The 25,234-nt window shown below is 37.7% G+C and overlaps 2 protein-coding genes and 2 long non-coding RNA genes across 4 annotated transcripts; 2 read left to right on the top strand and 2 right to left on the bottom strand.

The window, feature by feature from the left end:
* Positions 1-1,497: 1,497 nt before the first annotated feature.
* Positions 1,498-8,502, top strand: AAT (aspartate aminotransferase). The gene is made up of 10 exons (XM_086667274.1): positions 1,498-1,962; positions 2,291-2,528; positions 2,620-2,713; positions 2,810-2,913; positions 5,411-5,659; positions 5,752-5,865; positions 6,052-6,135; positions 6,828-6,998; positions 7,093-7,206; positions 8,129-8,502. The coding sequence occupies exons 1-10, from the start codon at positions 1,820-1,822 to the stop codon at positions 8,267-8,269; spliced, it is 1,452 nt and encodes a 483-aa protein (XP_086523400.1). The 5' UTR covers positions 1,498-1,819; the 3' UTR covers positions 8,270-8,502.
* A 404-nt stretch (positions 8,503-8,906) lies between these two features.
* On the top strand, positions 8,907-10,862 carry LOC147549087 (Polynucleotidyl transferase, ribonuclease H-like superfamily protein). Its single transcript, XM_086667276.1, has 5 exons — positions 8,907-9,491; positions 9,580-9,626; positions 9,743-9,806; positions 10,375-10,545; positions 10,648-10,862. Exons 1-5 carry the CDS (start codon positions 9,039-9,041, stop codon positions 10,738-10,740), a joined length of 828 nt encoding a protein of 275 aa, XP_086523402.1. The 5' UTR covers positions 8,907-9,038; the 3' UTR covers positions 10,741-10,862.
* A 1,535-nt stretch (positions 10,863-12,397) lies between these two features.
* LOC147549088 (uncharacterized) lies at positions 12,398-14,856 on the bottom strand. The gene is made up of 4 exons (XR_015237882.1): positions 14,705-14,856; positions 14,571-14,628; positions 13,831-13,910; positions 12,398-12,610 (listed from the first exon to the last, which is right to left on the bottom strand). It is a non-coding gene; the product is annotated as an uncharacterized LOC147549088 (long non-coding RNA).
* Positions 14,857-19,265: 4,409 nt separating this feature from the next.
* On the bottom strand, positions 19,266-20,323 carry LOC147549089 (uncharacterized). The gene is made up of 3 exons (XR_015238685.1): positions 20,192-20,323; positions 20,058-20,115; positions 19,266-19,397 (listed from the first exon to the last, which is right to left on the bottom strand). It is a non-coding gene; the product is annotated as an uncharacterized LOC147549089 (long non-coding RNA).
* Between the last annotated feature and the right edge of the window lie 4,911 nt (positions 20,324-25,234).

Consider the following 25,234-nt stretch of genomic DNA (forward strand, 5'->3'; position numbering starts at 1 on the left):
TATTGACATCCTTTTTTTTTTTATCTTTCCCGATCCATTGATATATTTTTGGATGAATTAACTATTTTGTAGGTTTCCTTTTGGAAATTTAATACTCCCAACGTTTGGCACCCCAAACAATAATGCCAAATCAACTTGTAAACGTTATACTTTTGCTTCCAATATGAAATTCACAACTACTACGATTGAAGGTTTTGAGTACTTTGTTCACTGAATCGGCAGTGTTATCCTTCTTACTAGTTGTAATCCTCTTCTGCAATATTGCATCAAACAAGTTTTCGAACGGTGTCTCTTTCAACATCCGGATGATGTCCTCATTTATATTTTACCTGAAATCATCTAAACAACTGCACAACCTGTTCAAACTAAATCTAATTGATATCGTACGTTATATACTAGTAGATGTATCAACCGATTTGCTTTTCTTGTTTCTTTTGTTCGAGCCATACCGTGCTTTAAAAAAAACAAAGTATTATGTAACCACCAAAAAAATCTTGATACAAGATGCATCTAAAGCAGAAAAAAGAACACAAGAGTTGCTGACATTGGTGAAACCAATATAACAGTTCATCTTAACTGTTATAATCGATTGTAACAGTTTATCTTAACAAAATCAACTTATAACCTAGCAAAATCAACTTATAACCCTGACAAAATCAACTTATAACCCTAGCAAAATCAACTTAACAAAATCAACAAACTCTCTGAAGTAAATCAGTGAAAATCCTAACTAAATCAACTTATAACCTAGCATAATCAACTTATAACCCTAGCAAAACCAATATAACAGTTCATCTTAACAAAATCAAACAGTTCATCGTAACAGTTATAATCGATTATAACAGTTCATCTTAACAAAATCGATTATAACAGTTCATCTTAACAAAATCAATTATAACCCTAGCAAAACAACTTATAACCCTACTAAAATCAACTTAACAAAATCAACAAACTCTCTGAAGTAAATCAATGAAAACCCTAGCAAAATCAACTTATAACCCTAGCAAAATCAAGGATAAAAAAAACCTAGATGAGAACCTTTGATTGTTGCCTTCGATTATTACCCTCGATTGTTGAACAAGAGACGAGATATAAAAAGATGGGAATCGATTTTTCTGGTTAGAGAGAGAAAGACGGGATAGAGAAAGAGGGAAATATCAGGACCAAATTTGAGTTTTTAATTTTCTCTAACAAATAAGGGTAATTTAGTCTTTTTCCTTATATGAAATAATTTACAAAAACGCCCAGGGAGCTGGAGCCTAGAAAAAATTGATAGATCCTTTTTAATCAAAGCCCCAATTTTCAGGGTGTTTTGGCCAAATTTGCTTTTAGTTATCATGAATAATTTTTTTATTCGAATAACTATTTTCTAGAAATATTATTATTTCCTGGAAGGACGGGCCTTTTATTTATGAAGGCACCAAAGCATTCCAACATCAGGCGGTCACGTGCAGCGCGTGTTTTAAACAAAAAATAAGTACCAATTTATCTCAAAACTTCACAAGTCAGAGTAAGGAGTTTTAATGAGTTCAACAAAACAAAAAAAAAAGAGTAAGGAGTTGAAATTGGGCAAGTCCGAGCAATCTTGAGAAATCTAAATTTCCCACTTCTTCTCTACCTACGGACCTACCACAGTTTTGTCCCAAGACCTCAACAACCCATTTGTTCTTTCTTTTTTAAATTACTCCTAATAAACAACCTATTTCTCTCCCACCCACTCTCTCTCTCTCTCTCTCTCTCTAACCTCACGGAGATAGACGCCCTCAAACAAAGGTACTAACAAATAGAGTCAAAGGTTAATCAAAGCTTATAATCTCCAATGGCAGCACTCTTCCAGAGTTCTTTCTCCTCCTCCTCTTCCTCTCCCTCCAACATTTCTATCCGATCGGCCAATTCTAGAGTTTTAGATTTAGACGCTCTCAGATCCACCATCTCTTTCTCTTCTCAACTCTCAAACTTCAAGTAAGTAGGAATATTCCTAAATACATGATCAATTTCTTTCAAATTTCCTATCTCATTTCATATGATTACAAGATTTAGTTTCTGCTCTTTTGAATTTTGAATATAAACAATTGCCCACATAAGGGGGTGCCTCTTTATTTTCCAATCTTAGTTTTATTTCTTGTGGAAATTGGCATTAAAAGAATTAACTTTTGGAAATCTATACTAATTAAAGCAAGAAACTTAAAGGTAGAAATTGCTGATTAAACTGTGAAATTTAATCAGAGTTAATGTATCTTTTGGAATGCAAAAATAGGTTAATCTCTTGTGTTCTGTTTGTTATTTAAAGATCCCTGGAGAAACAAAAACAAGTGCAGTCACTTAAAACAAGCGCTGTTATAAGAGCAGATAGCAGCTCTAACACGATGCAGGTCGATACCTCACTTAGTCCGAGGGTGAACTCCGTCAAACCATCTAAAACAGTGGCTATAACTGATCAGGCAACTGCACTCGTGCAAGCTGGTGTTCCTGTAATCCGATTAGCGGCTGGTGAACCCGATTTTGATACCCCAGCCGTCATTGCCGAGGTCACTTATTATCAATCTCTTACAAAAAACATTACCATTAGATCTGCTAGTTTTGACAAACTACTTTACCATGTGATTAAATAAATCTTAGGCTGGGCTGAAAGCAATTCGTGAAGGTCACACGAGGTATACTCCAAATGCGGGAACTTTGGAACTCCGGACATCAATCTGCCATAAGCTTAAAGGTAGGATTTGTGTTGCATTCTGAACTTGAAGATCTTCTTTGAAAATTGGTTTGTTCTTTGGAATTTAGATTTAACTAGTAGTTCTTGTCGTGACAGAGGAAAACGGGCTAACTTATACAGCTGACCAGGTTGTCGTAAGTAATGGAGCTAAACAGTCTATTCTGCAAGCCCTAATTGCAGTTTGTTCTCCAGGGGACGAGGTAACGAAATTTGCACTCTCATATTCATCTTAAGATATATTTAGTCAAGGAACTAAGGAAGTCGGGTCAATCTACTATGATGCCTTTAGAAATATAATCTGTATTGTGGGAGTGGATTTGTTATTGATTAAATAAGTTAGAGTCATTAACAAACGCTCACTTTTCCGTATAGTGAGACAGTTACTTTTGTACTCGCCCTTAAAAAGTTAATAATCTCAAAAACCAAAATCAGAACTTAGCATTATGTACCCTTATACCTGATCCAAGTTAATCCTTCTCCACTAGAAGAGCAATAAAATAAATGTTGATGAACCTTAAAGTCATTATAGTTGGATCCACTCCAAGGTCTATCTCTCAAAACCTCAATAGGTTGAGGTGATTGCCCCTATTTGTCAACTTTAGTTGGCTGGAAGAACTTCTGCCACGACATACACACATCCTGGATCAATGTGTTAATTATAGAGTGGGTTGATCCCTATACCCAACTGTTTGGTTTGCTATTTTCTCATTATTTTGGAATTTATGTGTAGTAGTCTATGAACATTGGGAATAGATGTATAGATATTAAGATATTAACCACTCTAAATTCTTCAGGTAAGTTTAAGAATTTTTTTGACATGACACAATAATAATTGAAGGAACCAGCTATGTATGTTTTGTGTTAATAATAATCTTTCAGCTCTCAAGTTCAAAATATTCAGATGCTTATATATCAAGGGTATCCATCAATATATATTGTTGGACGATTTTTAAGAAGAGGATTAGACTTGGTAAAATAAATAAAACTCAACTAGTATCTCTTCTTGATTCAACTGAACTCAAATTTAAAACTTAAGCGAAACATATACAGAAGACCCTGAAACATACTAAAACCCCTTCAAATTGCTAACTAGGATAGTAATGCCCTTGGGACTTTTCCTAAGCCTAAGATAACCAAAAAGCTACAATTTATGACCCTTTAAAGTTACACATGTAGCAGAAACTATGAAAGTCTCCTTTTATAGTGCAGTAGTCGTCTAAGTGGTATAGCCCTTATGGGGATTTTGTTCCACATAATTCACGGGTGATAAATTTTATTTTTTTCCTTATGCGGACGGTCAATGCTTTTGGATTTCAGTTTGGAGTTACCTTTACTTATATTTGACGAACAAATATGTCTTACCTACAGTGGCGAGGCCAGAGACTTATACCAATGGGGGCACCTTTTAGTCATAGTTCTTCAGAAAAATCAAATATATTTGCGCAAAAGTATACATCTAGTGGATCATTCAAAATCCAATACATATTTATAATTGTACAAGATGAATCTACATCATTATAATAGTTATCAAATCATTGCATCATTCTCATCATAAGCGCAAGTTATCATTTATTTATACATTTATCACTCAATATCGTAGTTAGTTTTAACAATGCTCGTAAGTCGTACCTGAAAATAATGGTGAATCTATGATTTATAAATATAAAATACCTAGAACAACAAATAAACACTTTTATTCATACCATATCAACGTAGTTGAAGTGCAAATTAAATTTGAAAGAAGAGTGACTGGCACATTGACATTTATACAAAAGAGTTGGTACGGTATAAAATTTGAAATATTTGCGTAAAATATTTATGTTGTACGCCTTATTAAAATTAAGCAAAATAATTATTTATAAACGGAAAATTAAGCAAAATAATTATTTATAAACGGAAGTCAATGACATCGACTTCCTTTATCCACATTAATTAAAAAGACAAAAAAAAATGAAAAAAAGAAAGGAAAAGTACAGTAGAAAAAAGTAGAGGCATGAGGGTTTCAAACCCAAGACCTAGTGAACTATATATAAAGCGTTCCCCCGTTTTACCAACTAAGCTGCATAGAGGAGTTGATTATGAAGGGTGCGTTAACTAATATCGGTTCATTTGGAGTGTATCTGTATAAGCCAATAATAAAAGCCACAGGGGTTGTGGGGGCACATGCCCCTATGTGGCATTGCCCCTGCTTACCTAGATGTCTTATGTCTATTTGTGGAGATAAACTGGATAAAACCCAAAGAGAGATGACTTTTTATTTGCTTATGAGATAACAAAGATTATAAAAAGAAAAAGATAGGCTCTTCATTTTGCAAATTACATTGGTATGCTATCCGTTTGACGTTATTTCGAGGTTTTCTTTTCATGCAAGGGCATTAGAGTTTCATTATTTTTTTTTATAAATATTACTTAAGTTAAAAAATAATGATAATTAGACGACATGAAAGTGGAGGAATAAGCTAGGAATGTTAAGTTTCAATTAGGTGAGTGAGTCCAATGGAGATACAACAATATATTAATCTGATGCCCGGACTTCCCGGACTTTAGGGACTGTAAAAGAAGGAATTGGTGTGAAATTACTCGCATTGTTCTAGGCAATGTAATCTCTTATGTTTCTGATCCTCTGGTTATTCAAACTTAAAAAACCTTCTCCTGAGATGAAGATGTTTAACTTTCAACCCGAAATTTATGCTTCAGGTTATAATCCCAGCTCCATTTTGGGTCAGCTATCCAGAAATGGCAAGATTAGCTGATGCAAAGCCTGTCATTCTTCCAACTCTCATCTCTGATGATTTTCTATTAGACCCAAAGCTTCTTGCTGCTAAAATCAGTGATAAGTCCAGGCTGCTTATTCTATGTTCTCCATCCAATCCAACTGGATCTGTCTACCCCAAGAAATTACTTGAGGAGATTGCTGATATAGTAGCAAAACATCCGAGACTTCTGGTATGATAACAAACTGGTAAATTTGAAAAAAGGAAGTCTTGTTTTTCTATTTCCAGAAAATGACCCTAACCCTTATATTTTTTTCCTTTAAGGTTTTATCAGATGAGATTTATGAGCATATAATTTATGCACCAGCTGTTCATACGAGTTTCGCCTCTTTACCAGGCATGTGGGAGAGAACTTTGACAGTTAATGGATTCTCTAAGGTAATTAAGATTCTTTGACTACGAGCCTGCAGGTCGTATAAATAATGAGCTTATTTATGTTTCTTGCTTTCGGTTGGATCATCATAATCAATTTAACATCAAGTTGATTCTTGAACAAATAAAAATTTGCTCACCAACTATTGGATGGAAATGTCGGATTGACATTAGAAGGTGGTAATTTTGTAGGCTTTTGCAATGACTGGTTGGAGACTTGGATATATTGCTGGTCCTAAACATTTTATTGCAGCTTGTGGAAAGATCCAGAGTCAGGTACGCCTCTTAATACTTCTTGCTCTTTCTATCTAACTTAAAGATCTATTTAATAGAAATACTCAATTTTAAATTTTTTCGCATGTTGGATAGGATACTTATATAGTCACATCGACTTCAATTGCTTAATGTAATATTTTGTATGTACATTTTGTTTCCTCTTGTACAGAATCGTGTCAGGTCCATAAAGTACCTCTTTGTATTGATCATATTTGTTCATAATTTAACATAGGTTGATCCGAACTGAAAACTGTCAGCAAAGACAAGGGACTTCATACCTTCGATATATGTGTATGTGTGTGTGTATGTATGTATTTATGTATGTGTATGTATTTATGTATGTAAGTATAATTTTGCACTGGCTTCCGGGTCCCCCATTTGGATTTTCTTGTTTGCTATATCTGGCACCTCATACAGGTGATGGATATTGATACCCATACCTTTCAGTTACACCATCTGACGAAAAGCCATGACAAAGTCAACTAAATGCAAGATCCTACATTCCTAACATCCAATTCTTTGCTTCTTGAAATGGGTAAAGAGTCTGGTTAAGTGTACAATTCTTGGAATTGGATACTAAGTGTTTTTAAGGTATCTTTGGTCGCCTGAATTCGTAGTTGGTTGGTGTCAAGTGAAGTTTCATTTCTTGTTCTAAACGCCATCAGCTGATTCACATGATATTATTTTCCCAGTTTACTTCAGGTGCTAGTAGCATATCTCAGAAAGCAGGAGTTGCTGCATTGGGGCTGGGTTATGCTGGAGGAGAGGCAGTTGCAACTATGGTAAAAGCTTTTCAGGAACGCCGAGATTTCTTGGTCAAAGGCTTTAGAGAACTCAAAGGTGTCAAGATATCAGAGCCAAAGGTACCCATCCTTAGCAAGTCTTCTTGAGTTTCTCCTTTCTTTTATGTGTTAATCCTCCATATGTTTGACCCTCGCCCAAACTATCTTGGTGCAGGGGGCTTTCTATTTGTTCCTTGATTTTAGCTCCTACTACGGATCAGAAGCTGAAGGCTTTGGCATCATCAAGGACTCAGAATCACTCTGTCGATACCTGCTGGATAAAGCACAGGTAATATCCGGTGGTATTTCAGTTGAAGATTGCACTAGATAACTAATCGCTAATCATGATTAAACTTAAGAATAGGATCACTCAGGATGACTAAATTCCACTTTGTAACTGATATAAAGACCTAAAAACTGCTTCTTCGGATGGGTAGTATTCACACCTAGAAAGTGCTTCAATTGTTTCCCAAAGGTCTTGTCGTGATCTTAAGTCCCCCTGGTATACTCTTGGGTATTTCTTCTCCGGTTCCTTACCACCTAATTACAGTTTTTTTTAGTTCAAACTATTTATGAAGATTCTTACAACTGAATATCCTAAGAAAACTCATTTTTTTTATCATACTTAGTATTTTGTAAGCCTAAGGAATCAAAATGATCACTTTTATACTCTACACTATGTGAGAGCATTACTGGATAATGTTGACCGACACCCCTAGATTACATCATAACGATCTTAGCTTCTCTCGGGAAAAGAAAGTGGTAATTTTTTTTTATTAAGTCAACTAAAAATCAATAGCTTATATTTCTCCACTTAGGCGGAGTTTATTGTCTTTTGATTATATGTATTTGACTCACCTGTGTTTGACTAGTCCGAACCCGAGTTCCTCGAGTCTAACCTATTTTGGTCAGGGGCACAATATATTTCATTTTATTTTAAATGGACCCAAAATCAACCCAAGTCAGCATTTCAGATGGTGTCAGACTATAAACAAAAATCTGAAATCCGAGTCAAGTCGATTTGGATCTCCAGTCAGATTTGTGATCTGAATTTGGTGAAAAAACAAACACCACCTTTATCCATCACAAAGAAAATGTCGCCTTATTTTTAGCTTCACTAGGGAAAAAACAGTGTTCGATGATTTGCATAAATAAAGTGCAATAGTTGCCATCAACTAGTAAAACATCTCAAGTACGAATTGAATATGCAGGTAGCCCTAGTTCCAGGAGATGCGTTTGGGGATGATACCTGCATTCGCATGTCTTACGCTGCATCTTTACCAACCTTGAAAGAAGCTATGGAGAAAATCAAGGAAGCAATGCTTGTGGTTAGACCAGCAGTAGCTGTTTGAATAGAATTAAAAAGATGATAAAGATCAAATGGAGTTTATTCTGTTGTAAAAACTTCAACACTTCCATTCATATCAGTTATACTCCGAAAAATATCATGTCTGTCTGTAAGCTTTTATTTTTTCCCTTATTTTAATAGAGATTAAGGGAAGCTTTGCCTTAATTATCTATCTGTTATTCTGTTTGAATCATTTTGAAAGACATAACTTCAACAATTTCATTTTGTTTTCTCTTATTTATTTTTATACATAATTCTGCTAGCAAAAGACTTTTCTTTTCCAGCAAAAAGTAGCTGAGGTGGAAACTAAAAATTGGCCCATCTCATGGTTGGTGGTCAAAGAGATTGACATAACTTTTAGCAGAAGGTGTCTTGCCCTAGAGGTCCTGCTTTATAGCCGGATTGATTTAAGATTTGGTATCAATGTTTTTTCTTAATGACTTGTTTCCCAAGTTGCAAGGCAAAACCAAATTAAGTCAAGAAGTCAGAATCTTTTTGAAGGTTTTAGGTTTCTGAAGTAATCTAGAGAGAGAGAGAGAGAGAGAGAGAGAGACATAGAGGAAATGTTTCTAAAAGGACATCCTCAAGAAGCTAACTACTCCTTTCTCCCAACTCATAACTTGAACTACAAAACAATCAAACTCAAATATGAAGTATTCTCAAGTCCTTCTCTATGTAACTGTTTATATACTTATCACAAAAGCTTGATTTAAACATGATATGGTCATTGTTGTTGTTAATACTTCAAACTGAGAATAAGAAAAAAGAAAAAAATGGTAATGGGTGTAAATTCAAGTGGTTTTGGAGCAACCGAGATAGTGTTTTTCGATTTGGAAACAACGGTACCGAATCAAATCGGGCGAAGATTTTGGGTTTTAGAGTTCGGAGCAATAGTTGTCTGCCCAAGGAAACTCATAGAGTTAGAAAGCTACTGTACGCTAATAAAGCCAGGCGACTTATCAGTGGTTTCACAAAAATCTGGACGTTCTGATGGAATAACACGAAAATCTGTTGCTTCTGCACCAACTTTTGAAGATGTTGCTGACAAAATTTATGATATTTTGAATGGTAGAGTTTGGGCAGGACATAACATTCAGAGATTTGACTGTGTTCGTATTAAGGAGGCCTTCGCTGATATTGGTTGCCCTCCTCCTGTGCCTGCTGGGATGATCGATTCCTTGGGTGTACTTACACAAAAGTTCGGTCGAAGAGCTGGAAACATGAAGGTAAATTTGAGTTCAGAATTGCATATCTATTTTTGGGAAGGAAGAACTGGGAACACATACTAATTTGTTCCCCAATTGTGTAATATAGATGGCTACATTGGCTGATTATTTTGGGCTTGGGCAGCAAAAACACAGGTAGAGGCTACTTTTATGATCTAATTCCATTTTTTGGGACGTGGTCATTTATTCCCAGTAAAAAAAAATAACTAAGAAGATTGTCCTATATTCAATTTTATTGATGAACTAAGCAGGAGCCTGGCGGATGTTCGGATGAACTTGGAGGTTCTCAAGAATTGTGCAACGGTTTTGTTTTTGGTAAGAACTTGCGCTCCTTTTTTACTTACTTCCCTAAATGTAACTTGCACGGTGTATGTCAAAGTAGATTATGGATATGTTTCGAGCAAGTTGGTAACTTTTGAGCAATAGGAATTTCCGAAGGAGAGTTAGGATATTAAATGTAACTTGCAGGAATGGAGTAACCTAGTACTATCACCTAGCATTAGGATTTTACGAAGTTGGTAAGTTTTGAGCAATTTTTCCTAGCAAGGCGGTTTTCAAGGAGAGTTAGCCCAATGCACACTTATATCATCAGCAATTCAGCACTAGTGTTTCAGGGACATGTTTGGACTGTTAGCTCTGTGTGGAGGGACAGTACTAGGTTACTCCATCCCTGACGTCGAGAGGGCGTATTAGCATTATCCATACCTCCTGGACATAAGAATTTATAAGCCGGCGGTTTTCAAAGAGTGCCGCGATAGGCTGTAACACTTAATATCCAATATCAAGAAGCTAAAATCTGAGTTGTGTTAAGTGTGTTTAGGAAAAAGTACTGGTACTCACTTTATGTTCTTGATCATTCTTTTGGGGTTAATTTTTGTCTTAGGAATCAAGCCTACCTGATGTATTGGCTAGTAGTGGTCAAGGTACCCCCACTGTTATGACTAGAAGTAGGAGTCGAATAGCATCCAATGAGGGAGAAGTTCTCTGCAGAAAATCTCCTTCTTCTGTCGGCAACCAGCGGAAAATTCCCTATGATAAGTGTCGACTTCGAAAGGTTAATCTTCAACTTTCTTTTCCATTAGTTTTTTTTTTCATCGTATGAATAATTAATATATATATATATATATACTAATTTGTAACTTTTGTTTTGAAGCAGATGAGTGAGGGAATGAAGAATATCTTGTGTAAGACCCAAGGGAGACATCCCATTAACAACTTGCTTGAGTACTCACATTTTGTACTAAGATGAGTTATACTTATTATTAGTAATCATCCCGAGAAATGTATATCTATAAATATTTGTTATCTTCTTCCGCTTGATTTATAAAATGGGGTGCAACGAAACCATTTTTTCGTTGTCCGAAGAAAATATACAATTCTTTCATTTATTTATTTATTTATCTGCCAGCGATAACATTTCTTATGTGTAGATCTTACATCTAATTCTTGGTTCTTTGCACTTTCTCTTCATTGGAAATATTATAGGTTTATTCAAAACTAAATGTTAGATATTGTGTAAAATAATATTACCGTAGTTTGATTGATCGAGTGACGGGGGAGATAGAGATAATGGGAGACTGCTGGAGATATAAGGGGGAGCGTAAAGCTAGAAAATAGAAGTTTATTACCGACATCTGGATCTGGTGGTCGATCCACAAACGCATAACACACACCCTCGAGTTGGAGCCAGAATGCTAATGACGCCCAACTTGCCAGTAATCTGTTGGTATGCGTCAACACGAAGTGGCTTTTTAAAGATGTTCGGCAAGTTGTTCGTATGTTGGGACAAAACAAGGGACAACGAGGTTGGTTTTGATCTTCTCATGAATCAAATGACAATCAATTTCAATGTGTTTGGTGTGGTCATGGAAGACAGGGTTATCGACAATGTGTAAAGCCGCACATTAACGTAATGTATTGGCATCGGAGATGAATGATTGATACCTAGATCCCAAAGGAAACATTTGAGCCATTGAAGCTCACAAGTGAGAGTAGTTATAGCCCAATATTCGGCTTCAGTAGAGAATCTAGCAACGGTTTGTCGTTTCTTAGATTTCCAGGAGACAAAACTAGACCTTAGCGTAGTGAAGTAACTAGTGGTGGAGCGTCTGATGGATGGACATCCCGCCCAATCAGAGTCGTAGACCCAGAGATGAGGAGAGGGCTAGAAGCAGTGGTGAACCCGCCTAACCTGCTAACAGATGGATGGACTTCGCACCTGGGAATCCCACTCAAAGTTGGACTCTTAGTACTTTCTAATCTATGGTCCATATTGAATCCTAATCTCTGCCAAATCAAGCAGAAAAGACAAATAGGATAAAAAAAACACCCAACTATCTATCTATGTAAAGAAGAATCAATTATTCGTCTTAACCTCTAAATAAGGTCCTAGCTGACTTGAAAGCAGGGGGACCAAATCGATTACTCAGGTGTATCAAGTAGAGGAGCTGCAATTTGGAGCTCTCGGTCTTGGGATAAAGCAATCAGTTTAGTCCGCTGGAAAGCGATTCAAGTATAATTCTAACCCGAACTAGTTCATCTTTAGTTTATGCATGAGATCTTGGGAAATTAATATATTGCCAAACGTATAGAGGTCTTAGACACCGCTTGTACATTAGTAAACTCCATAACCCGACATTCTCGAACATTGATTTGTTAGAAATCATCACACCATAAAATGTGATGCTCCGTGCACCATAAATAGGCACGAGCACGCCCCGACAATTTACAGACGAGCCGAAAATTTGGCAACATCTCCTCTGTAAATCGGACCGGTCGCACCTGTAAAACCTGTCATGCCAACGATACATTCGCATACACCACACAGCGGAAGCTAAAAAAGTTACTAAAATCAACTAACAGACTCTGGTTCCAAGTCGAACCACCAGAACTTGGTTACTCATCCTGCACACAACCCTGTACAACTTATGTGATACATAATTATATATACATTACATGGTGTTCAGTGTATAAAAGTATAACTTTGAAATATAATGAGAAGAAAACCAAAGAAACCAAGTAAGACAACTGTTAAGCCACCCCACGCTCTCTGCGGACCACGAGCCTCAGCTGTCTCACAACGACAACCAACTACTAAAGAAGTTCCTGCACACTAAGAACTGGTAGGGGGTCAGTAACTCACTGACACGAGTTAAACGGGTAGAGGAGTCCCAAAACAAAACTACGACAAAAACCTTTTGCTAGTAAAACATGCACACTATAAATATATATCAATCCTACTCTAGCATACAATAGCAGACTGAACTGCCCACCTATGGTATGCCTCTCAATTAACAGAGAGTTACCCAGAGAATTCTATAGTACTTTGGCTAGTACCGTCCCATACCGGCACTAACCAAGGTACTCAAATTCTCTCGAGAAAGTGGCTTACCTTTAGGTAGGTAAGCCCCTCTTCCACTAGGCGACTCCACAGTCATTGAAAAGCTAACCTCGTGATAAATATATACACCTAGCTTAACTAGATATGTTTTAGCTTCACCGAAGTCGAATAGTCAGGTCGTCCCTCCAGTATTCGTGTTGGGACGAAAAGTATATTCTCATCCGTACCCTAGCATGCAACTATTTCTTCTGGTTTGGGAAAAGCATTATTGTGTCAACAACCGAAATCATACTCTTTTCTTGTGAAAACGTCCTTCACCCACAATCTCAGCAGATTCAGAACTCGCCCGTTACACCCTCAACTAAGATAGGCTTTTTAAAACATTATTTATCTTATCACACACAGAAGTGGCACAAACAAGAGTCATATCAGAACGTGCAGAGGGATCCCAATCACCAAACCAGTCGGGCGGTCCGAGGTGTACAGCCTCTGAGCCCCGAGGGTAAGAACAAACAGACTTACAGTCCAATTGAGCGGTCAAGGGTAGCAAATCCCTGAGCCCCAAAGAGACCAACCTAAACGAGAATCCTGGCCAGAGAGTGGAGCACTACAACTGCCAAGACCCTCAGGACTCGTCTCAGTCCACTTCACCTATCACACACAACATACGAAATATTTATGTTTTCAAAACATCGATTATCATCAACCATTTCAAAAACCATTTCTCTAGAAATCATTGGTAAGACATGCTGGCATATATAAAACCATCGCATCAAAAAAGTAACATTCACGATACAAAGCTCATCGAAATCAGAGTCTCAATCGTTAACCCATCAATAACCAATAATCCAAACCAACGATAAACCTTTCATTGAAATCAAGGGTTTAAATCATGCATATATGATCACCTACCATTTACACATAATGATGCATGCATATCTCCTACTTCTAGCACGAATCTAGAAAATAGTATAAAAGAAAACAAGAGGTACCCCCTACCTAGCGATTCAGGACTCCGTCCTCATCCGCTTTGCTTCGAGCAACTCGCTCCCACTCGTTTCGGCTTTCATTCTGACAACCTAGACAAGTATAAAGCTTAGATTCTTCGACAAGAATCTTAAAATAACACAAATAACACGAAAGAACAATACGAAAAGAAATAACGAAAGAGACTCGACTTGCATTAACGTCGGAAGACCCCGAGTGACTCTATTCCGTCTTAGATTCATTCCCATCACAATTCTGATCCATTTTGATCCTACCATACATCGTTGGAAAGATAACTCAATTTCTAACATTTCACTACTTAGTGTCTTGGACAAATTACCAATGGATAACTCCCAAAATAGCTAAATACACGCAGCAGCAAAACAAATATTTCCTAACATCGCGCTGCGCACTATAACAGTCATAAATCCTTCTTACGAACTCGAAACGACGTGTACCATACCAATTCGGAATGCTAACATCTCAAGCTACAACTTATCTTTTCTGTGAAACTCCATCCGGATACTCAAATCACACAGAAACGCATCGCAACAGACTGCATTGTACAATCTTTTTTTCTTTCAGCTCAATCGAATCCAATTTGCGACTTCCCTCAACCTTACCTTCTACCATGACCTTCACTAGACTTAGGAATTTAACACAATGACATGCATTCACAAAAATCCCCAAATTTCAGAGCCATAAAGCCTAGAACTCTGAAGAAATAGCATCATGATAAAGTCAAAAATTACCTTAATTTGAATGGTCTTGCTTCTTTCTTCATATCTTCATCAATTCCTCCCAAACTTCCTACAAATTCGAACTCAAACTCAATTGAAACTCAAATCATAACAACAATGAGTTCTAGAGAGAAAGTAAATTTTACCTTCAACCTCTATTGATAAACAACTCTAAAGCTATAATAACCACACCACGATCAACCTATTGTAAACCCTCTTCAATTCCTTATCATCTTCCATCAATTTATCCAACAAATCTCCCTCCGAAAGCTAGCCGTAGCAGTCGAACAGAGAAGATGAGGGAAATCTGATTTTTTGTTCTCTTAATACATCTCACGAAATTCATGTCTTGTCCCTGGTTTTGGTCTGATTGCAAAATGCCCCCTGATTTTGACCTCATTGCAATTTTAGACCTATTTTAACCCTACCCAATTGTCAAATAGCCCTTCATCACACCTCATACATTATCTTATGTTAGCCGAAAGCTTGGGATGTTACATATAACGACCCATTGATAATTATGGCGACAATAGAAAATTGAAATGTCAATCAGATAGCGATAGATACGAAAAGCTCGACAGACGTGATGATCAGGGTTTGTTTCTGACAGCTGAATGATGGGCCTAAAAGATCTCCTAGAAGTGCTGATGTCAAAAAATGACTATCTTATTTATCAGTCAGGGAATAGAGACCTTGATGCTGGATCTTCTGATTGAATGATGCTCCGTCTGGATGATCAATAATTCTCATCTTGATTCCCCGTCCTGCTCCTACTCTCGGGAACCTGGCAAAAAATCTGCAAAGAGTTCGGAAACCTCTCCGACGCTCAAGACCGACAGATTGCCCTTTGTAGTTAAAGATTGAGTATTGGGTGATCCTTGTGGAACGTAATGAGCTTACCTTGGTGAAGGTGATGTGATACCCTTTTGTAGGCCGATTTGGACCGACTATGATAGACGGTGTAGATGAAGCAGTTTTGAGCTATCGAGTTAAATATGTTATTTGAGCAAGACAATCGTTGGGAGATGATACGGGAACATCGGAGCTAGATCAACCCGAGCTGACCCAAACAGCTCTGGATCATGAAACAGGTCTGGAACAAGTAGCGCTACGATACGACGATATTCCTACCCGGGGTCCGAGCGTTACTTTACTGAAGTTGGACCAATCAAATGGATAATTATGGTCTTTAAAGAAGATTCTCGAAAACTTGAAGAGTCATTTTTGTTTTATTAATCAGCATTAAGTTTAGTCTAGTCTTTCTATATTCATGCATTTAAACTAAGCTGTTTCCAATGTATCTAGTTTCTATGCATTTAGACAAGCTTTTATTTCTCATTTAATGTATTCTCCTCTATATAATGAAGCTTATTATGAATGAAAAAAGGCAGAGAATATTGAATTGGAAATTATAGAGTCTTTGTGACTTTGGATCTGTTTAGATCCCTTTATCCTCTGGTTTTGGAAGAGCCATTGGTGGTGGATTTCGAGCATCTTTATCATCTGGTGGTGGCAACTTTATCCAGGTGTGGTGTTAGCTCAACCGTTTTCTTTATCACTTTGTGGTGGCAACTTTATCAAAGTGTGGTGATCCGGATCTTCCTAGTTACTCTATTATGATACTCCCTTTTCACTCCGTACTCACGCTTCCGGGAAAACGCATCAAGTGGTATCAGAGCTCTAATTCAGGTTGGTGGAGTGAAATTATAATTCAGTAGCTTATAATCCAAGTGGTGTCAAGTGAAGTTATAAATCTCCTATTTTGATAATATGGAATTTCCAAGAGGATTGACTCTCGACCAAGCATACGTTGAGCGTATTGGTAAAGAAATGGAGGAAATGAGGCAACAAATGGTTCAGGCTTTTAATGGCATGAATGTGCAAGCGCAACCAAGAAGACAAAGAGTTGGAGATAACCATTCATTAATTTTCTGATGAAGACGGACGTGTTTCTCTTAGTTCTAATGATGATCATAGTGTTAGTTCTGGACGTGGGAGAAGGGGAGATACTCGACCACATCAACAACACACTCGGCAAGAAGAATTCAAAGTTGATTTTCCTGATTTTGAAGGTAATCTAAATCCAGATGACTTTCTAGATTGGTTAAGATCAATGGAACGTGCATTTGAATATAACATTTATGATGATGAGAAGAAGTATAAAATAGCAACCTTAAGGCTAAAGGGTTACGCTAGCCTTTGGTGGTATACTCTTAAGTCGCAACGTTTAAGAGAAGGCAAGACTAGAATCAGGTCTTGGGAGAAGCTGAAACGACTTATGAAGATGAGATTTTTACCCGATGACTACAAGCAAGATTTGTACTTAAAGCTTACACACTTGCAGCAAGAGAAGAAGACAGTAGAAGAGTATACAAGGGAGTTTGACCTTCTGCAATTACGATGTGATGTTCAAGAACCACAAGAAAGGACTATTGTACGCTTTGTACATGGTTTGAATGATGAAATTTTAACCAAGGTAGAGTTGCAGCCTTTCTGGACTCTTGATGTAACGCTCCAAATCCTAAATCTCAAGCCGCCTTGAAATCGAAGATTTGAGACCTTCAAACTCGATCCACGAGCGACGCCTACCATGAGTGCACAAACAATACCTGAAAAATGAAATAGCTGGGTTAAAACCCAACTGCAGTAGATTTCCTCAAACCTAAGTCTCGGGTAGGCAAGCTCAATCCCCAATCAAGGAAGTATTTCATTCATATTCATTATTAGCGTTATCTGAAATTTAACGTGACAACTAACATAATACAACGAGATTTACCACACGCATGTAGAAATTAGCAACTTCTGTTCTTGGTTATTAGGCTTTCAACGTCCTCGTATTCTAATCCAATATTAACTCTCGTGATAATAATCTTTCTCCTTTTCAATAGATATAAACAGATCACACTATTCACCAAGCTAGACCTTTATAAAACCCTAACTTGACAATTAAGTCGACAAAACATTATGCCAAAAGACACAATCATCCAACTCTCGTCGAATGATATGACAAGTTGGTGTCCACGTTGTATGGGAGTGTGGTCCACAAGGTCATCCATTGTGTTAGCGCCGACCCCATACGCTCCATACCTCGATCACATCCGGTAGAGAGGGTCGAACCAACCACATAAACTCATACAACCCTCCATCACATCACACACATAATAGCATCATACAACAAACATAAGGCGAATGAGAGTGTGGCCCACAAGGTCATCCATTGTGTTAGCGCCGACCCCATACGCTCCATACCTACATCACCTCCGGTAGAGAGGGTCGAACCAACCACATAAACTCATTCAACCCTCCATCACATCATAGCATCATACAACAAACATAAGTCGAATGAGAGTGTGGCCCACAAGGTCATCCATTGTGTTAGCGCCGACCCCATACGCTCCATACCTACATCACCTCCGGTAGAGAGGGTCGAACCAACCACATAAACTCATTCAACCCTCCATCACATCATAGCATCATACAACAAACATAAGTCGAATGAGAGTGTGGCCCACAAGGTCATCCATTGTGTTAGCGCCGACCCCATACGCTCCATACCTACATCACTTCCGGTAGAGAGGGTCGAACCAACCACATAAACTCATTCAACCCTCCATCACATCATAGCATCATACAACAAACAAAAGTCGAATGAGAGTGTGGCCCACAAGGTCATCCATTGTGTTAGCGCCGACCCCATACGCTCCATACCTACATCACCTCCGGTAGAGAGGGTCGAACCAACCACATAAACTCATTCAACCCTCCATCACATCCATCGCATCACACACATAATAGCATCATACAATCATAATAGCATCACACCACAAATATTGGCTCTAATAAAGAATTACAAACAAGTTCACCAAACCATTCAAGCCAACAACACATGACAAATCAAAATGGATGATACTCATAATAGATCTCCACGTGGATCACAACCTTAAACAAACAAATAACAATAATAGTTAACAAATATAGACTCACCAATATAAGGTATCATATACCTAGGAAATACATTGCTTAAAGAATAGAAACCATGTGAATTATCTCAATCAATTCGTTCATTGGAGATTGTAGCGACACCTAGTACAAAAACCATTATAACTCCTCAGTTTGAACCACTAGAAAGTAGACAAACAAAACTTCCCAATCATATAAGATGCACATCGAGATTCATTACCAATCAATACCAGATCTAATTTTAATCTACACCGAAATACAGTAGGGACTGCTGTGACACCTCGTACGAAAACTATTATAACTCCTCGCTCGGAACTCCAATTAACTATCCGTTTGAACCACTAGAAAGTAGACAAACAGACCTTTCCAAACATATAAGATACACACCGAGATTCATTATCAATCAGTACCAGATTTACTTTTAATCTAGACAAAAATACAATAGGGACTGCTCTGACACCTCGTACGAAAACTATCGTAACTTTTCTCTCGGAACTCCAATTAACTCACCGTTTGAACCAATAGAAAGTAGACAAACAGACCTTTCCAACCATATAAGATAGACACCTAGATTCGTTACCAATCAATCCAGATCTAATTTTGAAGTTAGATCAAAACATTGTCCTATATAGATATTTTATGGAATTCAAGATAGAATTAATATCTAAATCATTCAATCATTCTTTATAGAACTTTATGTGATTAACAATACTAAACCTATCATGGAATCAATTGAAAAAGCCTACTTCTAGCACGAATCTAGAAAATAGTATAAAAGAAAACAAGAGGTACCCCCTACCTAGCGATTCAGGACTCCGTCCTCATCCGCTTTGCTTCGAGCAACTCGCTCCCACTCGTTTCGGCTTTCATTCTGACAACCTAGACAAGTATAAAGCTTAGATTCTTCGACAAGAATCTTAAAATAACACAAATAACACGAAAGAACAATACGAAAAGAAATAACGAAAGAGACTCGACTTGCATTAACGTCGGAAGACCCCGAGTGACTCTATTCCGTCTTAGATTCATTCCCATCACAATTCTGATCCATTTTGATCCTACCATACATCGTTGGAAAGATAACTCAATTTCTAACATTTCACTACTTAGTGTCTTGGACAAATTACCAATGGATAACTCCCAAAATAGCTAAATACACGCAGCAGCAAAACAAATATTTCCTAACATCGCGCTGCGCACTATAACAGTCATAAATCCTTCTTACGAACTCGAAACGACGTGTACCATACCAATTCGGAATGCTAACATCTCAAGCTACAACTTATCTTTTCTGTGAAACTCCATCCGGATACTCAAATCACACAGAAACGCATCGCAACAGACTGCATTGTACAATCTTTTTTTCTTTCAGCTCAATCGAATCCAATTTGCGACTTCCCTCAACCTTACCTTCTACCATGACCTTCACTAGACTTAGGAATTTAACACAATGACATGCATTCACAAAAATCCCCAAATTTCAGAGCCATAAAGCCTAGAACTCTGAAGAAATAGCATCATGATAAAGTCAAAAATTACCTTAATTTGAATGGTCTTGCTTCTTTCTTCATATCTTCATCAATTCCTCCCAAACTTCCTACAAATTCGAACTCAAACTCAATTGAAACTCAAATCATAACAACAATGAGTTCTAGAGAGAAAGTAAATTTTACCTTCAACCTCTATTGATAAACAACTCTAAAGCTATAATAACCACACCACGATCAACCTATTGTAAACCCTCTTCAATTCCTTATCATCTTCCATCAATTTATCCAACAAATCTCCCTCCGAAAGCTAGCCGTAGCAGTCGAACAGAGAAGATGAGGGAAATCTGATTTTTTGTTCTCTTAATACATCTCACGAAATTCATGTCTTGTCCCTGGTTTTGGTCTGATTGCAAAATGCCCCCTGATTTTGACCTCATTGCAATTTTAGACCTATTTTAACCCTACCCAATTGTCAAATAGCCCTTCATCACACCTCATACATTATCTTATGTTAGCCGAAAGCTTGGGATGTTACATATAACGACCCATTGATAATTATGGCGACAATAGAAAATTGAAATGTCAATCAGATAGCGATAGATACGAAAAGCTCGACAGACGTGATGATCAGGGTTTGTTTCTGACAGCTGAATGATGGGCCTAAAAGATCTCCTAGAAGTGCTGATGTCAAAAAATGACTATCTTATTTATCAGTCAGGGAATAGAGACCTTGATGCTGGATCTTCTGATTGAATGATGCTCCGTCTGGATGATCAATAATTCTCATCTTGATTCCCCGTCCTGCTCCTACTCTCGGGAACCTGGCAAAAAATCTGCAAAGAGTTCGGAAACCTCTCCGACGCTCAAGACCGACAGATTGCCCTTTGTAGTTAAAGATTGAGTATTGGGTGATCCTTGTGGAACGTAATGAGCTTACCTTGGTGAAGGTGATGTGATACCCTTTTGTAGGCCGATTTGGACCGACTATGATAGACGGTGTAGATGAAGCAGTTTTGAGCTATCGAGTTAAATATGTTATTTGAGCAAGACAATCGTTGGGAGATGATACGGGAACATCGGATCTAGATCAACCCGAGCTGACCCAAACAGCTCTGGATCATGAAACAGGTCTGGAACAAGTAGCGCTACGATACGACGATATTCCTACCCGGGGTCCGAGCGTTACTTTACTGAAGTTGGACCAATCAAATGGATAATTATGGTCTTTAAAGAAGATTCTCGAAAACTTGAAGAGTCATTTTTGTTTTATTAATCAGCATTAAGTTTAGTCTAGTCTTTCTATATTCATGCATTTAAACTAAGCTGTTTCCAATGTATCTAGTTTCTATGCATTTAGACAAGCTTTTATTTCTCATTTAATGTATTCTCCTCTATATAATGAAGCTTATTATGAATGAAAAAAGGCAGAGAATATTGAATTGGAAATTATAGAGTCTTTGTGACTTTGGATCTGTTTAGATCCCTTTATCCTCTGGTTTTGGAAGAGCCATTGGTGGTGGATTTCGAGCATCTTTATCATCTGGTGGTGGCAACTTTATCCAGGTGTGGTGTTAGCTCAACCGTTTTCTTTATCACTTTGTGGTGGCAACTTTATCAAAGTGTGGTGATCCGGATCTTCCTAGTTACTCTATTATGATACTCCCTTTTCACTCCGTACTCACGTTTCCCGGAAAACGCATCAAGTGGTATCAGAGCTCTAATTCAGGTTGGTGGAGTGAAATTATAATTCAGTAGCTTATAATTCAAGTGGTGTCAAGTGAAGTTATAAATCTCCTATTTTGATAATATGGAATTTCCAAGAGGATTGACTCTCGACCAAGCATACGTTGAGCGTATTGGTAAAGAAATGGAGGAAATGAGGCAACAAATGGTTCAGGCTTTTAATGGCATGAATGTGCAAGCGCAACCAAGAAGACAAAGAGTTGGAGATAACCATTCATTAATTTTCTGATGAAGACGGACGTGTTTCTCTTAGTTCTAATGATGATCATAGTGTTAGTTCTGGACGTGGGAGAAGGGGAGATACTCGACCACATCAACAACACACTCGGCAAGAAGAATTCAAAGTTGATTTTCCTGATTTTGAAGGTAATCTAAATCCAGATGACTTTCTAGATTGGTTAAGATCAATGGAACGTGCATTTGAATATAACATTTATGATGATGAGAAGAAGTATAAAATAGCAACCTTAAGGCTAAAGGGTTACGCTAGCCTTTGGTGGTATACTCTTAAGTCGCAACGTTTAAGAGAAGGCAAGACTAGAATCAGGTCTTGGGAGAAGCTGAAACGACTTATGAAGATGAGATTTTTACCCGATGACTACAAGCAAGATTTGTACTTAAAGCTTACACACTTGCAGCAAGAGAAGAAGACAGTAGAAGAGTATACAAGGGAGTTTGACCTTCTGCAATTACGATGTGATGTTCAAGAACCACAAGAAAGGACTATTGTACGCTTTGTACATGGTTTGAATGATGAAATTTTAACCAAGGTAGAGTTGCAGCCTTTCTGGACTCTTGATGTAACGCTCCAAATCCTAAATCTCAAGCCGCCTTGAAATCGAAGATTTGAGACCTTCAAACTCGATCCACGAGCGACGCCTACCATGAGTGCACAAACAATACCTGAAAAATGAAATAGCTGGGTTAAAACCCAACTGCAGTAGATTTCCTCAAACCTAAGTCTCGGGTAGGCAAGCTCAATCCCCAATCAAGGAAGTATTTCATTCATATTCATTATTAGCGTTATCTGAAATTTAACGTGACAACTAACATAATACAACGAGATTTACCACACGCATGTAGAAATTAGCAACTTCTGTTCTTGGTTATTAGGCTTTCAACGTCCTCGTATTCTAATCCAATATTAACTCTCGTGATAATAATCTTTCTCCTTTTCAATAGATATAAACAGATCACACTATTCACCAAGCTAGACCTTTATAAAACCCTAACTTGACAATTAAGTCGACAAAACATTATGCCAAAAGACACAATCATCCAACTCTCGTCGAATGATATGACAAGTTGGTGTCCACGTTGTATGGGAGTGTGGTCCACAAGGTCATCCATTGTGTTAGCGCCGACCCCATACGCTCCATACCTCGATCACATCCGGTAGAGAGGGTCGAACCAACCACATAAACTCATACAACCCTCCATCACATCACACACATAATAGCATCATACAACAAACATAAGGCGAATGAGAGTGTGGCCCACAAGGTCATCCATTGTGTTAGCGCCGACCCCATACGCTCCATACCTACATCACCTCCGGTAGAGAGGGTCGAACCAACCACATAAACTCATTCAACCCTCCATCACATCATAGCATCATACAACAAACATAAGTCGAATGAGAGTGTGGCCCACAAGGTCATCCATTGTGTTAGCGCCGACCCCATACGCTCCATACCTACATCACCTCCGGTAGAGAGGGTCGAACCAACCACATAAACTCATTCAACCCTCCATCACATCATAGCATCATACAACAAACATAAGTCGAATGAGAGTGTGGCCCACAAGGTCATCCATTGTGTTAGCGCCGACCCCATACGCTCCATACCTACATCACTTCCGGTAGAGAGGGTCGAACCAACCACATAAACTCATTCAACCCTCCATCACATCATAGCATCATACAACAAACAAAAGTCGAATGAGAGTGTGGCCCACAAGGTCATCCATTGTGTTAGCGCCGACCCCATACGCTCCATACCTACATCACCTCCGGTAGAGAGGGTCGAACCAACCACATAAACTCATTCAACCCTCCATCACATCCATCGCATCACACACATAATAGCATCATACAATCATAATAGCATCACACCACAAATATTGGCTCTAATAAAGAATTACAAACAAGTTCACCAAACCATTCAAGCCAACAACACATGACAAATCAAAATGGATGATACTCATAATAGATCTCCACGTGGATCACAACCTTAAACAAACAAATAACAATAATAGTTAACAAATATAGACTCACCAATATAAGGTATCATATACCTAGGAAATACATTGCTTAAAGAATAGAAACCATGTGAATTATCTCAATCAATTCGTTCATTGGAGATTGTAGCGACACCTAGTACAAAAACCATTATAACTCCTCAGTTTGAACCACTAGAAAGTAGACAAACAAAACTTCCCAATCATATAAGATGCACATCGAGATTCATTACCAATCAATACCAGATCTAATTTTAATCTACACCGAAATACAGTAGGGACTGCTGTGACACCTCGTACGAAAACTATTATAACTCCTCGCTCGGAACTCCAATTAACTATCCGTTTGAACCACTAGAAAGTAGACAAACAGACCTTTCCAAACATATAAGATACACACCGAGATTCATTATCAATCAGTACCAGATTTACTTTTAATCTAGACAAAAATACAATAGGGACTGCTCTGACACCTCGTACGAAAACTATCGTAACTTTTCTCTCGGAACTCCAATTAACTCACCGTTTGAACCAATAGAAAGTAGACAAACAGACCTTTCCAACCATATAAGATAGACACCTAGATTCGTTACCAATCAATCCAGATCTAATTTTGAAGTTAGATCAAAACATTGTCCTATATAGATATTTTATGGAATTCAAGATAGAATTAATATCTAAATCATTCAATCATTCTTTATAGAACTTTATGTGATTAACAATACTAAACCTATCATGGAATCAATTGAAAAAGCCTACAAAAGAATTAGGAGATAAGAAATCTACCTCTTTTGCCTTAGATGACATCAAGACCACAATCATGCCTCTTTCTCTCTCTAGAGAACTCCATCTCTACCTCTTTTCTTCTTTATCCATTCTTCATTCACTAAGAGTGGCTTGTTGAAGATATACTAACCATAACATAAACAATACATAGATTTCTTCAACTTATTCATCAAAATCTTCTCCAAAGAATACCATTTCTCTTTCTCTCTCTAAGTTTTGTTCTAGATCTACAAAAAGAGCTCTAGACCCTTTTTTATATAATTAACTCAAGCAGCCCTAGTTTTCCTTCTAACCCACTTCTATTTTTATGATGCTCAAGCCCACACTAACTTACTCTTCATATTAGGCCCAACCCCAAATTGACCTAGAGTTTTTGTTATTTCCACCTAATTTGATATATATAGAGAATATGGGTGTTACACTTGATGACGTAAAGAAGCTTGCTATCAAGGTGGA

Source organism: Eschscholzia californica, unplaced genomic scaffold (assembly GCF_041429995.1).
Source record: "Eschscholzia californica isolate CP2 unplaced genomic scaffold, dmEscCali1.0.p SCAF_3, whole genome shotgun sequence".
NCBI lineage: Eukaryota > Viridiplantae > Streptophyta > Magnoliopsida > Ranunculales > Papaveraceae > Eschscholzia > Eschscholzia californica.